The sequence below is a fragment of the Gavialis gangeticus genome, unplaced genomic scaffold, assembly GCF_001723915.1.
Source record: "Gavialis gangeticus isolate Ggan-Ray unplaced genomic scaffold, GavGan_comp1, whole genome shotgun sequence".
NCBI classification, from domain to species: Eukaryota; Metazoa; Chordata; order Crocodylia; family Gavialidae; genus Gavialis; species Gavialis gangeticus.
Window position 1 is genome coordinate 16,739,800 of NW_017729031.1, and position 16,940 is coordinate 16,756,739.

The 16,940-nt window shown below is 41.8% G+C and overlaps 1 protein-coding gene across 1 annotated transcript in view; it reads left to right on the forward strand.

Moving 5' to 3' along the window:
• The window catches only part of LRP1B (LDL receptor related protein 1B), a 2,002,088-nt gene that overhangs the window by 1,359,961 nt on the left and 625,187 nt on the right, over positions 1 to 16,940 (forward strand). Inside the window, exons 35-36 of the mRNA XM_019522796.1 lie at positions 12,575 to 12,709; positions 13,290 to 13,419. Of these exons, the coding sequence (XP_019378341.1) occupies positions 12,575 to 12,709; positions 13,290 to 13,419 (265 nt within the window). The remainder of the gene's footprint in view (positions 1 to 12,574; positions 12,710 to 13,289; positions 13,420 to 16,940) is intronic.

Here is a 16,940-nt window from a genome sequence, read left to right on the forward strand (position 1 = left end):
ACAAGTCATGAGCCTTTGAACAAAATGCCATCCAGTACTCACACCTCTTCCTTGAATGGAGAGCAGGGCCTAGGTATATGTTTTCCAGGGCAACCAGCACAAATAATTGTTATCACTTTTTGTAGTGTTGTGTCCTGAGCAGCAGTTTTTGCAATTAGTTCCCACATTTTATCTATGACAGGAATCACTCCTTTAATGAGATTAACATGTACTATGTCTGAAGCTGGAATTCTGTTCTTTATCTGCAATAAGTAGATGTTTTCCTGGCATGTACTGTTATGTCTAGATCATACAGGTCTTGATCATACTTAAATAGTTGGAAAACATTTGCTTAGCAAACTTTCAGGTTTAAAAACTGTTCATCGGGCTGAGGAAGCATCTGCAGTCGGTGTGTGCTCTTCCTGGATGAAATAGTAAAGAAGCCAGAGGGTGGTATGCATTCAAGAAAGGCAGTCAATGAAGATGTAAATTGAGGAGTCAGTGGGTGAGAGACAGTTGGGGGGGGCGGGGGGTGGGAGGAAGAAGGGGGATGAATGTAGCAGGTAAATAGTGGAGAGGTACCTGCGGAGTTAGATGTCAGGCAGGTTATAACGTGTCAATGTTTATACTTAGTCCAGGATTTTTTGTATCCAAGAGGCTGATGAAGTGAAGTTCATAGGCTTGTCTGTAAAAAGTGTTTTGTAAGTTCCATTGCAACTAGGAGGATTAGAAATGAGATAATGGAGAGATAGTGGTTTTCCTGTGAGAAATGTGGCCCCACAGGTAATTGGATATTCTTATTTTTAATAGATTTCCAGTGTGCTTTCATTCTGGTGCACAGTTGTTGTTTGGTCTCTCCTACATATTTTCCATCAGGGCATTTGGTGCATTGGATGAGATATATTATATTTCTGGAGGTGCAACTGTAAGATCTGTAAATGCTGATGGTTCTGTTGCAGGGTGTAGTAATTGTGGGGGTGGTAGAGGTGTGTTGTCAGGTTTTGCATTTCTTGTTATGGCATGGTCTGGATCCATTCGGTGTGTTCTGGGCCATAACAAGTTTGCTTCTGGTGATGAGGTTAGTGAGGTTTGGTGCTTGTTTGAAGGCTAGGATGGGCGGTTCTGGGAAGATCTCTTTAACAATAGGGTCTCCTTCTAGTATGGGTTGCAATTGTTTGAGGATTTTCCACATGGGTTCAAGGGAGGGGGTGATATGTCATAACCAGAGGTGTGGGACTTGTGAGGGGTTTGCTTCTGTACTGCAGCAATTCTTCATGTGGTATCTGGGTGACTCTTTCAAGTGTGCAATCTCTCTCTCTGGAGGAGTGTCCTTGTTGAGTGAAAGCCTTTTTAAGATTAGTGAGGAGACAATCCTGGGTGTACTCCTCCATGCAAATTAAGTGGTATCTTAGTGCTTGGCTGTATATTACAGCTTTCTTGGTGTGTTTAGGGTGATTGCTGGTTTTGTGCAGATACATGTGCTAGTCTGTGGGTTTATTATATAACATGGTCTGTATTTTCCCATTACGGATACTGGTAATTTTGTCTAAAAAGGAGATGTTGGTGCTGGAGTATTGAAGAGGTAGTCAGTTGGAGGCATGATGATTGTTAAAATTCTGACAGAACTCAGAAATCAGAGATTGCAGGTTTTCAGTCCAAATGATGAAGATGTCATCGATATAACTTAAGTATAGCAAGGGTTTCATGGTGCAGTCCTTGAGGAATTCTTTTTCCAGGAGGCTCATTAAAAGGTTGGCATACTGGGGAGCCATTTTGGTACCCATAGCTGTGCCCATGGTCTGGAGGGAAGTGTTGGTTATTAAAAATGAAATTTTTATGTGTGAGGATGAAGTGTATATGGTCAGTAATATCTTTGGGTCTGTACGCTGATTTCTCCCCTTGCTCTCGTAGGCAGGCTTAGAAGCCATCCTGGTGTGGGATGTTGGTATATAAGCTTGTAACATCCATGATTGCTAGGAGGATGTTACTGGGAAGGTGCCCTATGTTTTTAAGTTTCCGTAGAAAGTCTGTAGACACTATATAGTGTATAAGTCTATAGACACAATATATCAATGATATCTTCTTACAAAAAAACTGTTCTTTCTTCAGTGTCTCAGTTCTAATCTTCAAAGGGAACGTTGTCAGTTCCTGATGAACATTAAAGTGTAATTGATGTCAGACTCACCTCAATTTAAGTAATCAGTTAGTCTCGGATGGTTATCACCTTCTCCATTAGATTTTCCTTTTCTTTTTCTTTTTTTTCCTACTGAGGCGGTCATTGCTCTTCAACCAGCTGGCTGAAGACTGCCAGGACCCTTCTTGATACAATATTCTGCACACCCACACTCTCGCCAGCCATGACTTGCTGATAAGGGAGAAAAGAAGAAATGTTTGGGTGTGTAGTTTCTTGCATTATTGGTCCTTGTGTCCGCTTTAGTCTTGTGGGGGCAACATCAGCCATACCCTCTCCCATTCCACTGGGCATTAATTGATAGTCCATGTAATCTGCCAAAGTCTGTCAGAGTCCTTCCTATGCCTCTGACTCAAATAAGTCACTACCAACTTAGTCCTGGTTAGCCTCCACCAGGGCTTTAGAAAATGAACAGACTCATGTTTAAACAGCCTCCTGGCTTATGTGCAGATAGTTACTCTTCATTCTCGCTTTGTGTCTAGGAGGTTTCTTCCCTGCTTCCCAAGTGGAGAATACAAAGTTAACTTATCTCTGTCCTTCTATTCAGGTCATTATGGTACCTCCTTCTTGGTCCTTCTCACTGGGCTGCCATGCGGAGGCTTCAGGTTACCTGAAAGCCGCTTTGTCTTGGCTTCTTCCCTGTCAGCTCTCTCGCTAGAGATGACTCCCTGAAAGAGCCTTTCTAGCAGCCTCCTGGATGCTCTCAGCTGTTTCTGCTCGCATTCTGCTGGATTCAGGAACTTCCAGTTCTGGTTGTTCCCCCTTCGTCCGCTCCAAGTCTCTCTTAATACTGGAGCTCACATTCCTTCCTCCTCCCCTCTGGAAATACCAGGAGAAGAAGGATCCCTGCATGCAACCCCCCGTATCTTACTCTCTGCCACCAGTGTCTCTTCTCTTCCCTTACAAACTAACAATCATTTTTCACATATGAGCCTATGAACTTCACTTCGTCAATCTCCTGAATACAAAAAATCATGGACTAAATATAGACATTGGATTTATGACACATTGCAACCTGCCTGACATCTGACTCCCCATGTACTTCTCCACTACTTACCTCCTACATTCATCCCCCTTCTCCCTCCCGCCCCCCACCTTCCCAACTGTCTCTCACCCACTGATTCCTCAATTTACATCTTCCCTGACTGTCCTTCTTGCATGCACACCACCCTCTGGCTTCTTTACTATTAATTCCATCCAGGTAAATCATGTACCAACTGAAGATGTTTCTTCAGCCTGACAGAGGGTTTTTAAACCCAAAAGCTTCCTAAGAATTTTTTTTCCAACTATTTAAGTTGGTCTAATAAAAGATACAAGATTCACCCAAAGAACCTTGTCCGCCTATGTCCTTGGACCAACAGAGCTACAGCCTACACCCCTAGATCATACATTTGCAGTTGAAAGAAAAGTCTCTGTAATCTGGGTGGCATATCTGATGACCCTTTGTTTGCTATAGTTACCACAGTTTTATGATTATTTTCAGCTAGCACAGGCTTCCCATAGATAAATAGATGACATTTCTTACAGCCATATACCGACTTAAACTTTGTTTCTCAATTTGTGCATATCGACACTCTGACTTAGAGAGTGCCCTAGATACTTATGCTGTTGGTCTCCAGCTCTCCCCTTGTTTTTGAAGCAAAGCAGCTCCAATGCTTCTTTAGAAGCATCTGTTGACGGCGTACTGGGTCTTTTAGGGTCATAATGTTTTAATAGTGAAGCTCTCGTTATTTTCCCCTTCAAGTTTTTAAATTGAGCTTCATGTTCATGTTCCCATATCCACTGAGCATTCTTTTGTAGGAGTGATCTAAGGTATTTGGTCTGCTCTGCTAACTTGGGGAGATATTCCCCTACAGAATTGATCATTCCCAGTAATCTTTGCATTCCTTTCTTATTTGTAGGGGGTGGCTTGTTTGTAATGGCTTTAACCCTTGCAGGATTGATTTGCACCCCTTCCTCAAAGAGCTTTTCTCCCAGATATATTAGTTCTTTGACCCTGAATTTGCATTTTTATTGTTCAGTATCAGACCTGCTCTGCAAGCTCTTTCTAGTGCCTTTCTTAGCCTCAAGTCATGTTCTTCCATAGCATTTCCTCACACTAATACATAATCAGTAAAAACCATAGTTCCATCAAGACCTTCAAAAATTTGTTGCACCTTTCTGAGCCATACTTCAGATGCAGAACACAGTCCAAAAGGAAGACTACAAAAGAAATACCTTCTGAAGGGAATATTGAAGGTACATAATCCAGCGCTATTCTTTTCTAGGGGAACTTGCCAAAACCCAGAAGAGACATCTGAAGTGGAGAAATATTTAGCTTCTGCCACATTGCCAAAAACCTCTTCCCTGGTGAGAATGGGAAAATGCTTCCTTTTGATGTACCTGTTTATTTGCTTAGGATCCAGACACAATCTCAAGGATCCATCTTTTTTTTTCTATTATGACAGTAAATGAAGCCAAGAAGTTGGTTGCTCTACTTTTTCTATTATGTTCATTAGGGGTGTGCAAAATGGGCTATATTCAATTTGGATTCAGATTTGGCCCAATCAGGGATAGTGATTCCGCTCATTGATTCAGATCACTGTCCTGATTTGATCTGGCCGAATCCAAATCTGAAGATCTGATGCTGAGTCAGAGAATCAGCGATTCAGCCATAGACACAGCTTTAAATGTTTTTCTACATACCTTGAGGTACCAGGTGTGGCACATGAATGCTATGATGGTGGGGTGGATGGACTATCCCACAGGAGCACAGGGAGACCCCCCTGTACACTCAGCAGTGAACTGAGAAATGGACCGGAAGTACTCCCCAGTTCAGCGATCAGCTGTAGGGGGACCCCAGGTGCCCCCCCACCCCGACCCAGGAGGCATCAGTCACCAAGCCAGGGAGTGAGAGAGGGGTCCCCTGTGCACGCTCCAGCAGACCCAGAATTGGACCAGAAGTGCTTCTTGTCCACTTTTGGGTCTGCTGCTAAGTATGCTGGGGACCCCCCCCCCCACTCCCACGCTCCCAAGGGATGCTCCATCCACCCCAGAATCTCAGAATTCACAAACTGCCTGATACCTTGGTATGGAGAAAAAACATTTAAAGTTGTGTCTGTGTCCGAATCATTGAATCTTTCTGAATTGATTCAGAGGGTTCTGATTCAATTAGGAGAGATTAAAGGGTCTCCTGATTTGATTTGGATTTGGAGATTCGGCTGCCAAATCAGGCTGAATCTCAACTGAATCGAATCAGTGACTAAAGCTTCACACAGCCCTAATGTCCATGTTAGCTAATCTATCTAATTCCTTTTTCAGTTTCTCCCTTAGTACAATGGGAGCATTTCTTGGAGCATATATGGTGGGGGTATTTGGTTCTTTTAATTCTATCTTGTACTCAGTTAACAGTTTCCATATGCCTTGAAACACATAAAACTCTTCTATATTCTTGTTTTCTAGTCCCTCCATGCCATTCATTCCCTTAATTAAACCTAGAGTTTTACATGTTCACAACCCAATAATTGGCACTAGCTTTTCTGGGACTGTGACAAACTGAATTTTTACTATATTACCCTTGTGTCTGACATGCAATGCACAAACACCCTTGGTTGCAGTCATGTTCTTATTAAGTCTTACTTTCTTATTCTCATACTAATTAGCTTAGTTTTCATTTTTTCATAATGTATTCTGGTATTGCATTGACCTGTGCCCCTGTATCTAACTTGAAAGTTACCATTAGTCCTCTTGTGTCAAGGGTAATTGTCTAATCTGCAGAAGAACTAACTTTTCCTTCATTGTACCAATGAGGAATTCTTCTTTTTCCTCACTGCATGCAGCATGCATCTGCTGTCTCTTTTCTAGTGCATCCTGCTCCTTTCTGCAAACTCTTGCCAAGTGATTGAATCATTTACATTTGCTGTAGCACTTTACCAAATACAGGGTGTTGCATGTGTCTGTGGTAACCCCTACAGCATCTGCAGCTAACCATTGTTTCTTCAAGCAAGTCTCTTTGGCCTCCACTTGCCTGCTTCATAGTGAGGTCCTCCTTTCTGTATTGTTTGTGTGTTGCCGTAGGTTTTTGCAGTCTTGTAACCCTTTCTAATTCAGGTTGTTCTCCTTTTTCTCCAGCTTCTGCAGCCTTGCATTTGTTCTAACTGCCTTTTCCAAATTAAGCTCAGGATCCTCTGGCAGTCTTTTCCTGAGGCTTGTATCACTTATACCCAATACCGTTTGGTTGCTGATCATGGACTCTTTGAGATCTCCAAAGTTGCATGTCTGGCTCAGCAGTCTGAGGGCTTTGACAAACTCCTCTATTGTCTCGCATTCTTTCTGCTGTCTCGTGGAAATTATACCATTCAAAGGTTTCATTTTGTTTGGGTATACAATATTCCTTAAACTTTTTTTTATTACTGTGCCATAGCTTTTTTGTTCTGCTTCTGAGAGTTGTAGGCTATTATAAAGAGACAGAGCCTCTGGGCATGCTATATATATAAAAAAAAAAAAAAAAAAAAAAAAAAAAAAAAAAAGCTACCTTGAGTGAATCTTCCTTCTCTGTAGCTCTGCTGGCCATCATATGTATGGTGACGCTCTGCTTAAATTTCTTCCAGGTTTCTGCTGTATTGTTGAACAGCTTTAACTCCTCTGGAATTCTGAGATGTTCCACTTTTTTATTTTTTGTCTTCCTTCACACCCCAGTCCTGGTACCATGTGTTGTTCTCAAAAGACCAAGTTGTTAAGCTTATAAAAAGCTTGTTTATTCAAAGAGAAGTGCTTTGCCAGTAATTTTGCTGCTCCCTCCTGCAATCCCTTAGCCATGTAACAACTTATACATAGCTCTCTTAAAGGGGGATCCACATACCTGGGAGCACATTAATGAGCCCCACTTTTTTGTGCAAAAAAAATCAGGTGCATTAATTGTATATGTAGACATGTCCTGTGTGTAGGAAAACTATGACAGTGGTCAGAAGCTGTCAAAACAAAATGGCTCTATTCTGATGGAACAATAGGTTATCTATCAACTGGCATTGAAGGACATTCTCATGTCACATGCAACATGAAAAAAAAACCCCTCAAATAAGCAGAAACATATGTTTGCTTTGGGAATCAGACCAAACCCAGGCCTCCAAAGATTGGTGAGGTCAGAATAATAGGAATTGTGTTCAAGAGTTTACCATTTTTGTAAAAATGAGAACCATAGGTCTGGTTAAAAAATAATTTGATAAACCTTTGCTTCATTCCTTGGCTGACATTATTCCTGAAGGATCTAAGAAATCAGAACTCTCATTGCAGGATGGTCTCGGGGAGAGGGGAAGATGGTAGGGAAAGATGTATTTAAGCCTGTGGATTATCTGCAAGGCACTAAATCTTAGGAAGCTAGGTTTTGGGTTCCTGCTGGACAAGAAATGTAAGACCTGTGTATGCATTTTCTGGTGCGGTAAATTGGGACAAAAACATCTTGACCTACATTTCTGGAATCCCTTTCTATTACCAGCAGATTCTGAGGTGTACAAAAGCAACATTGTGCCCTACCCTCTCTTTTTATATACTTTGATGTTCTTTTTGATGTTCTCAGTGTTCATTAGCCTGCAGGAGTAAGATTTTTGAAGGGTAGAAACTTGTTTCTGAAATTAAGTCTCATAGGTTTTCATACAGTGCTGTTTTGGCCCAGGTAGAATAAGCATAATTTCTGCCTGTTTACATAAAGGGCTGTATACTTCCCTTTTAAATGCAAAGGGGTATTAATTACTTTGTGTTATTAAGAAATCTACTTTTAATCCTAGGAATACTCTTTCCAGGAATATTATTAAAGGGTGTAATTATGACTCTGTAGTTTATCTGATAATATTTAAATCATTAAAATATTTGTGCATTTTCATTTTGGGAAAAACAGACAGTTCCCCTTTCTTGATTTGGTCATTATAAAAGTACACATAGCTAATTAAAATTCAATTGTATGATGGTATTTAAATATTAACTATTTTTTCCTTTTTATACCTTAATATAATAGTATTTAATTCTGACTCCTTAGTTGTTTAGACATAATAGTGATGGGTCTGAAAGTCAATTTGAAACCTACCCCAAACCCAGCTTCTTTGCACATAATGGGTGCCTGTATACATTCCAGGAGGATTCTCCGATGCGCTGTAATTACAGTGTGTTGGAGCAGACTCGATTAATCGAGTCTGATGGGGGCATGCTTATTAGCATGCTCCAGCCAGCCTTCACATCTCATTATCAACATCCCTGAGGTTTAAATGGCAGCAGGAGTGATTTAACTAAAGCTTATTTGACAAGCTTTAGATAAAGCACCCCATCACCATTTTGAAGTGTGGGGACACTGATACATGAGATGCTGTGGGTGCTTTAGAGTGGATATTGTAGTTGCTCTGATTAAAGTGCCCCGCCACACCCCTGGATCACACATAAAAATGTGCACAGGTGTCAGTTGCTTGCTGCCTATTTATTTTCAGTTCCAATTTTGCTATTACATTGTACATGGAATAATATTTATCATTTACAAAGTAGAGTTTATAATTGTCATAACTGCTGTATATTGTACATTTTTTTCAGTTACTTGTAAGACTAGTTAGTACAACATTTTCGTACAGGAATGAGATTTTTCAAGTCCACATTATATCTTTAGGCATGCAGTTCTCTGGTTAATAATCAATCCACTTCAGTTATTAATAGCTGCTGTTCAGTTTATTTAGATTTGTGTTTTCTTCTAAAATACATCTACTGAATCATTTAGGACTTTACAGTAACGTTTTGCCTTTGCAAAATCTCTCGGGTTTTACTAATTTGTACATGATTTCTTTTGGGAAATACCACTACAAGAATCCCTATATCCTCTGGATTGAACTGTTCTGCGTGCTAATACTGTTTTCTTGTATAGGTTGCTGATCACACTGCCTGGCTTTTATGTGACCACAGTAAGGGAAACAAAATGATACAATTAAGAAGATAAATGAGATTACAATGAATCATATATAAATCTATCCTATTTAAACTTTAGCACTGATTGGTTTTAGCCATTCAGTGTAATCCTAAGGGTAATTTTACACAATTATTAAACATGTCTCTCTTAGGGTGCATACAGTTGTTTACTGCAGCTGCTTTATGTTCATATAGCTTATTTCAAGCCTCATGAATGTAGACCAGGAGCAGTGTGTACAGCCATTTGCCAATGAGAGGAGCTGTGCAGGGAACTTGGTATAAATAACTTGGGGTGGGGGGAGGAGCGGGTGGGACCACAGGATAGAAGGTCCATATGGAGGGTGCTTGGGTGATTCGGGGGACAGGGTGGGGGGTTGTCCATCTGGAGGTGGGAGGGTTGTGGAGTTAAAAATATCCCATTTGGAGTAGAGGGGGTAGGAAGAGCCCAGTCCTAAGGCCAGAGTGAGTGGCTGGACTTTCCAAATCCTGGGGGCTGTGCTTAGAATACATAAAGGTTACTAGGCTGGCTTAACCCATTCCCATTGTAAGTTAGTTCACCTGCACAGGTGGACTAAATTAGATCAGGCTCACTCTTTTTGCCCAATATAATCTCTTTGGACACGTGTACAGATGGCCTAACCCTTGTTAAGTTGGTCTAAATGTAGCAGCTGTACATGCCCTTAATGTATGTGAAAATAGGATTTCCTGGCAAACAATAACAATATCCATTTCAGCCTATTAATTAAACCATAACTGTATAACTTCTGGGTACTGCAGGGAGGCCACACAACCCACAGGCCACTGATTTCCAGGCCACAGGCTACAGGCAGCATGGGCTGCACACTGCAGTGGCAGCACTCCTGACATGTCCCTGACCATGTGCATCCCAACTCCACTCCTGGCCTCATGTGCATCACAGCTTCACTTCTGGCCATGCATGCAGCTTGGCTCCAATCCCTCTGGCTCAACATAGGGCATGGACAGCACAGACTCCTTCCTGGCCCCCTTTATACTGCTCGACCCTGCCCCAGAAGTTGGGCAGGAAACAAGCTGGAAGAAAAAAAGAGCTCAGAACCCACAGCCACCATAGCAGCCAGAGCAGTCAGGGTGAGTGAAGGGGGGTCGTGGTAGCTGGGCAGGAGCCCACGGACCTCACGTTAACCAGTTGTATGCTTCATTCAAGCAGCCCATGGGCCTCCACTTGGACAGGCTAAATTAAACAATTGCAAATGAATTTGCACAGGATTTAGAGTAACAGGCCATCTTCATCTCTCTTGAATGACTAAGTTTGCTGGGTATAATCATCATTATTGTGGGCTATCAAAGTGCACAGCACATGTCAAAGAACACTAGTTACTGTCAAATTGGGGATTTTTTAATCAGAAAAAGCCAGGAACCCTTGTGATGATTAATAATATGTCTCTAGATATATAAAATATTAGTTAATATTAGTTTAAGTATTCCAGTGGATGTTATCTCATTGGAAGAAATACAAATAGCATGCTTTTGGTTATATTGTTGGACTGCTGTTAATGTTGTTGTAATAGTGGAATGGCCCAAGAATAATTGGCCCCATTGAGATATCTGGTGCTTCTATATACTATACCTGAGAGTGCTAAAAGAATTGGCTAACATCATTGTACAACCTATGGCAAAGTTATTTGGAGACTTGGAGAGCTTGGAAGAGGTCCCAGAAGACTTGAAAAAGGCTAATGTGGTGCCTATCTTTAAGAAAGGGAGAAAAGAGGACCCAGAGAATTACAGGCCAATTAGTGTGACCTCAATTCCTGGTAAAATCCTGGAGAAAACTATCAAAGAATCCATTACTGATAGGCTAACAAAAGACAGTATTCTGAAGGATAGCCAACATGGCTTTGTTATGGGCAGGTCATGCCAGACCAACCTCATTTCCTTCTACGATCAGGTAACTCACCACCTGGATTGGGGAAACAAGGCTGGTGTCATATGCCTGGACTTCCAAAAGGCTTTTGACCTGATCTCCCACAATGTCCTTATAGTAAAATTGGGCAAATATGGCCTTGACTACTTTATGATCCAGTGGCTAGGTAACGAGCTCTGAGGTAGGACCCAGAGAGTATTGACTGACAGAACTGAGTCAATGTGGCGAAAGGTGACCAGTGGCATCCCTCAGGATTCAGTACTCAGACCACTGCTTTTCAACATGTTCATCAACTATTTGGACTGAGGTATTAAAAGTTAATTGGCAAAGTTTGCTGATGACACCAAACTATGGGGGAGCGTGGGCATGCTCAAAGGCAGGCTGTCAATACAGGCAACCTGGACAGGCTTGCAAAGTGGGTGGATCTGAATCTGATGTTGTTTAATACAGAGAAATGTAAAGTGCTCCATCTGGGAAGAAATAATCCATAGCACACTTACAGGCTCAGTAGTGCTATGCTTGCCAGCACCATAACTGAACAAGACCTAGGTGTCATGGTAGACTACAAAATGAACATGAGCCACCAACGCAATGCCATAGCTGGCAGGGGTAAGCAAACACTGGCATGCATCTACTGAGGCATCTTGATCAAGGCTAAGGATGTCATCCTCCCACTCTATTCAGCCTTGGTGAGATGTCAGCTGGAGTACTGTGTCCAGTTCTGGGCACTGTACTTCAGGAAGGATGTGAAGAAGCTTGAGATAGTCCAAAGGAAGACTGCACACATGATTAGAGGCCTAGAGACTGGGTCATAAGGGGAGAGGCTGAAACACTTGGGACTGTTCAGCCTGGAGAACAAAAGACTGAGAGAGGACTTGGTGGCAGCCTATAAGTATATCGGGGTGTACATCTGGGCCTGGGGGAGCATGTATTCACCAAGGCCCTGCCTTCAGAGGACAAGAAACAAAGGGCACAAACTGATTGAAGATCACTTCAGGCTAGACATAAGGAAGAACTTCTTTACAAGTCAAGTGCCAAGGGTTTGGAACAGGCTCCCCCCAGAAGTGGTACAGTCACCCACCCTGGCGATCTTCAAAAAACATCTTGATGTCCACTTTTCTAAGGTCATCTGACCCCACCAGTCTTTCCTGCCCAAGTGCAGGGGGGCTGGACCTAATGATCTGTAAGGTCCCTTCCAGCCCCTAACAACTATGAAACTATGAAAATATATGTAGTAGCAGAAAACAATTTGGTCTGAATAATTTCACAAAGTAAAGCTAGTTCAATAGATGTACATTGGTTTGCATCAGTGATGTATCTAATACTTTATTTTTTTATTTTTAATAGAAAACTGAGAAAAAAATAGAAATTCAGTGTTAATGTCCTTCCATCTCATCTTATTAATCCTGGAGTGGATATTATTCTAATTGTGTTAAAATTAAGAATCAATGTCTGCAATTACTAATGTATATAATGAGTAACAAAATGAATTTAATTTTTATTAAGAAAGTATTTTAATTGAAATAATCCAGTGTCCTCAAATAGTTTTTAATTATGTTTTTTTTTTCTTTTTGAATTTTTTAAAGGGAATGACACAATTTACTGGACAGATATGGGTTTCAACAAAATTAGCAGAACTAAACGAGACCAGACATGGAAGGAAGACATCATTACTAATGGCTTGGGAAGAGTTGAAGGGATAGCTGTGGATTGGATAGCAGGTATCACCAGTGTTTTGGTTTTTTTTTTAATCTGTCTGTTTTATTAAATACCTTTTTGAAAGATGTTTATCTGCTTAAAAATAATCCTCAATTATGGCAGGAACCTTTTTTTTGTTGTAATTCTATCCATGAGGAGAAATAGTTTGGTTTTCTTTCAGCTCTACACTTGCTAATATTGTGAGCCTCTGGATGTATGTTTTTATATCAAAGTTTGCTCATTGTTAACTTAGTAAAAATCTCCCCAAGAACTTCATTATTCAGGAAAATGGTTTTAAATTTTATCTGGTGCCTGAAGACAGTTGGAAAATTAAAATACAGCCTATGTCTTAAGTGGGGAGTTTCAATCATTTTGAAAATTACAAGTAGGAATTTAGGTCTTTAACCAAAGATGATTGAAAGTAGCAAACAGAAACTTAATTTTAGTGAATGTTCAGTGTAGAAAATAATGAAATAAAGATGTATATTTTAAAATACAGACAATTCTTCTCCACTATGATGTTTTATGCTTGGAAATGTATGAACACCTCACCTTTTAAAGAAGCAATTTCCTATTTCAGTAACTTTTTGGTATTTTTCCTAGGTAACATATATTGGACAGATCATGGCTTCAATTTAATTGAAGTTGCCAGACTCAATGGCTCATTCCGATACGTAATTATATCCCAGGGTCTGGACCAGCCAAGATCTATATCAGTGCACCCAGAAAAAGGGTAACTTAAATATTACTATGTATTAAAAAAAATCTGTATGTTAGTGGTAAAACTTTCAAATGAGCTAATTAGGATATTTGTTTGGACATCTGCTATTTCTAGGATCTGCAATAAAACCCAATAATATTGTACTATAACTAAAAAAAAGTATAAACCAAAAAAAAAAAAGAATTGCTGTGGGCAATATCTTTATAATGGCTCAACATGTAGTTGGTCCAGAAAGCCTTGCTTCTTGCATATTTTCTGGGCCAATATGGCTACCACCTCACTTCAACACTACTTATACCAAAAAATTAGATGTTCTAATGTACTAAAATACCTTATATGAAGCCTCTGTTAACACTAAATGTTACATGCTATTTGCAGAAAAGCTTTCACACTCTTAGGCAATCATCCACCTGAGGGCTAGGAAAGGATAAGTTATATGCTTAAATCTTTTGAATCCTAAATGTTAAGCTTACCATAGAAAACAAACTGCTCAAACTACTAGACCAATGTGATGATGACATTTTTAAATAGTATAGTCCCATGAAAGGGAAAATATATTTAATATCTCTCCATACCTGTCCATTAACTATATATTCCAGATGATGTTCTTAGGTAGAAAAATATATGATGGTGGCACATAAAAGGTCCATATGCACCCATTATCTGGAAAAAAACTATAAGCTATGGCTGTAGAAATAGAAACAAAGGAATTTTTGTCCCTTAGAGCTGCAGACTATTGCTCACCGAGATAAATGAATACTCAGACCGAAGTAGTAACTTCTGTGAAAACAAGCACTCCCAATGTACTTTGCAGAACGCGTACACCAAGTGTAGAAAGCACTTCCCAATGCAAAAAGACTTTAAACCTTGTCTAATTTCTACAACAGTTCTGCTGTTGTATTATGTATGATGAGGTGCCAAGAAATATTTGAGTCATGATCGGTAAATAAAGGCATGCCTTTCCTGACTAGGAAAGAGCAACTGTGCCTATAAATGGCAAATTATTAATGCCTCCTTCAGAAAACTGAAATAGCTATCCACCCTGGAAAACATAAATTCCACGTGGCCCCCTAATAAGTCATATATGTACCTGTATAACACTACCCTCCTACGTGAGATTCTAGATCAGTGGTTTTCAAGCTTTTTAGGCTCAGGGCACCTGTCAGAAAATACCAGGTCTTAGCTTTCTTTTGTTTATTGACAATGGAAAAATAATTGAGCAATTCTTCTGCTTCAAGAACTCAGAAAAACACAACAGGTCAGAATGTGACCTGTTGGCTCCTTTACAGGGCAGCATTCCTGCATTCAAATAAGTGTTGTCTGCTTGTGCTAACAGTTTCTGCTAAAATGCTAACAATTTATGCACTTAGGGGCTAGGTTCAGACAGTCAAAAAGCCTGAAGCTGAATTGATTCAGTCTTTTTAGGCTAGTCTAAACTTCAGAGATTAAATTGAAAAACAACTGGATGCATATTCACTTTTGATTCAGGAGATTGAGCCACATGCTTGCAGTGGCTCTGACCAGAAGCTAGGGGGTGCTACAGTATGCCTCTCTGGCCTGTAGCCAGCATGGGTTGTGCATTAACTTCCTCATCCTGCTGCCCCTAAGGTCTTTGGGATTTGCAATCCAGAATCACAGCAGCAGGACTCCTCAGGCTTGTTCATCACTTCCTCTTCCTGCTTCCAGATGCCTCTGGAATTTGTAGCCTATAGTTGCAGCCAACAGTAACTTTCAGTAAGTTTAGCAGGGCATGGTAGCTCTGTACTTGGGGAAGTGGGTTTTACCCATGGGAAGCAGGGGCTTAACCCCTCTCCCTAGCCCCTGACCCCAGCCAGGGTTTGCCTGGGGGGCAGTCCCTGCCTTCCCCCAGCACACCAACTCTTCTCTGCTGGAGCAGACAGCACAGCCCACCCCAGCACACGCTGGGGGACTCCAATTTAACTTAACCTTGGGAAAGGGGTCTGGGACAGAAGTTTCATAAACCAGTTTGATGCAGATCAGTTAAGAATGATACTACACTCAACCAGGTTTATCTTAAGCCAGTTTCAGCCATTTTGAGATTGGTTATTTTGCACTGAACTTCTGAGCTAGGGACAGACATACTAGTTTACATGATAAGAAACTGGTTTAAACCTGTAACAGAACAGATGTTCAGTGCACATAAACCAGTTTGAAAATGGCTGAAACCAGTTTGAGATAAACCTGGTTGAATGTAGTGTCAGACTTAACTGATTTGGGTCAAATCAGTTTATGCAATGTCTGTCCCAGACCTCTTGCTGGTTTAAGATAAACTAGACACTCCCAGCATCCAAACATGCTCTCTGGGCTTGGCAGGATTCTCTGCTCCACAGCAGGGCTGGCTCCTCCCCTCTGCTCCCTGGCTGCAGCTCCAGCACAAACTGCGGGCTGCTCCCTCCCTCCCCCTCACCACTCCCTGCTAAGCAGGAATCCCCCCTTCCCTCTGCCTTGCTGAGGAGGTGTCTGTGTATTAACTAGGAGACCACATGCTGGCTACAGTCCCTGTTGAATCAACAGGCAGAATCAACAGGTAGCTGGTAATGTCCCTCTGTTGTTTTCTTAATGGGGTGATAAACACTGTTATCAATTCCCTGCTGGGCTAGTCAAAGTGTCCTGCCCAGGTCTGGCCATGTCCCTCCTCAGCTCAGTTCTGTGGAAAGGAAGGGTGGGATGTTTTAGCACCACCCAGCTTCTAGAAGCCACTGCAGGCATGTACCTACATGTTTGGGGTGTCTGTGCAGTTACAAACCAGTTCAGCCTAGTCAAGTTAGACTAACCTGCAAGGATTGAATCAATTCACGCTCAGGCTTTATATATGTCTGTCCCTGGACCAGTTCTGTTATGCTTTAAACCAGTTTCTGAAGACCAGGGATCCTGTTTTTCCCTCAATAAAAATAACAAATTCTCTGCAAAAAAAAATTTCTAATATAACCCCCAAAAATCTGCTGGTGCCTTTCCCCTTCCCACAGCCCTGCTGGTGCCCCTCACCCCTTCCACCCACAGTCCCTGCTCTCCCAGCCCTCCTGGAGTAGGTCCCATCTTCCAGGGTTATGGAGCCAGGTCTGCAGCCTGCTGCCTCTGCTCCTCCCTGCTGCCTGCTGTGGACTTGGGCAGGGTGGCTCCCCACCACTGCCTGCACTCCTGGCAGGCAGGGGGAACTGCACCTGTCAGATCTGTGCATGGGGCAGGCTGTGGGCATGGGCTCCCTTCCTGCTTTGCTCCCTGGGGGTTTCTGCAACACTGCAGGCGTGATCCACCACAGCTGGGAACAGTGGGGCTGCACAGGGATCTCCTTGCCACTGCTTGCCCCGCCTCACTGCCCTGGCAACTGACCTTCTGCACCTGCCTCTGCTTTGAGGGGTGCAGCCCCACACTGCTGCCTCATTGCAGGCCCACGTGCAGGAGGCATGTCACTGGGGCAGTGTGGGATGAGCAGCAGTGAGCAGATCCCCATGCCACTCCTCTGGTCCCTGCTGCGCTGGGTTGTGGGGAACAGCTGATGCACGTCAGCTCAC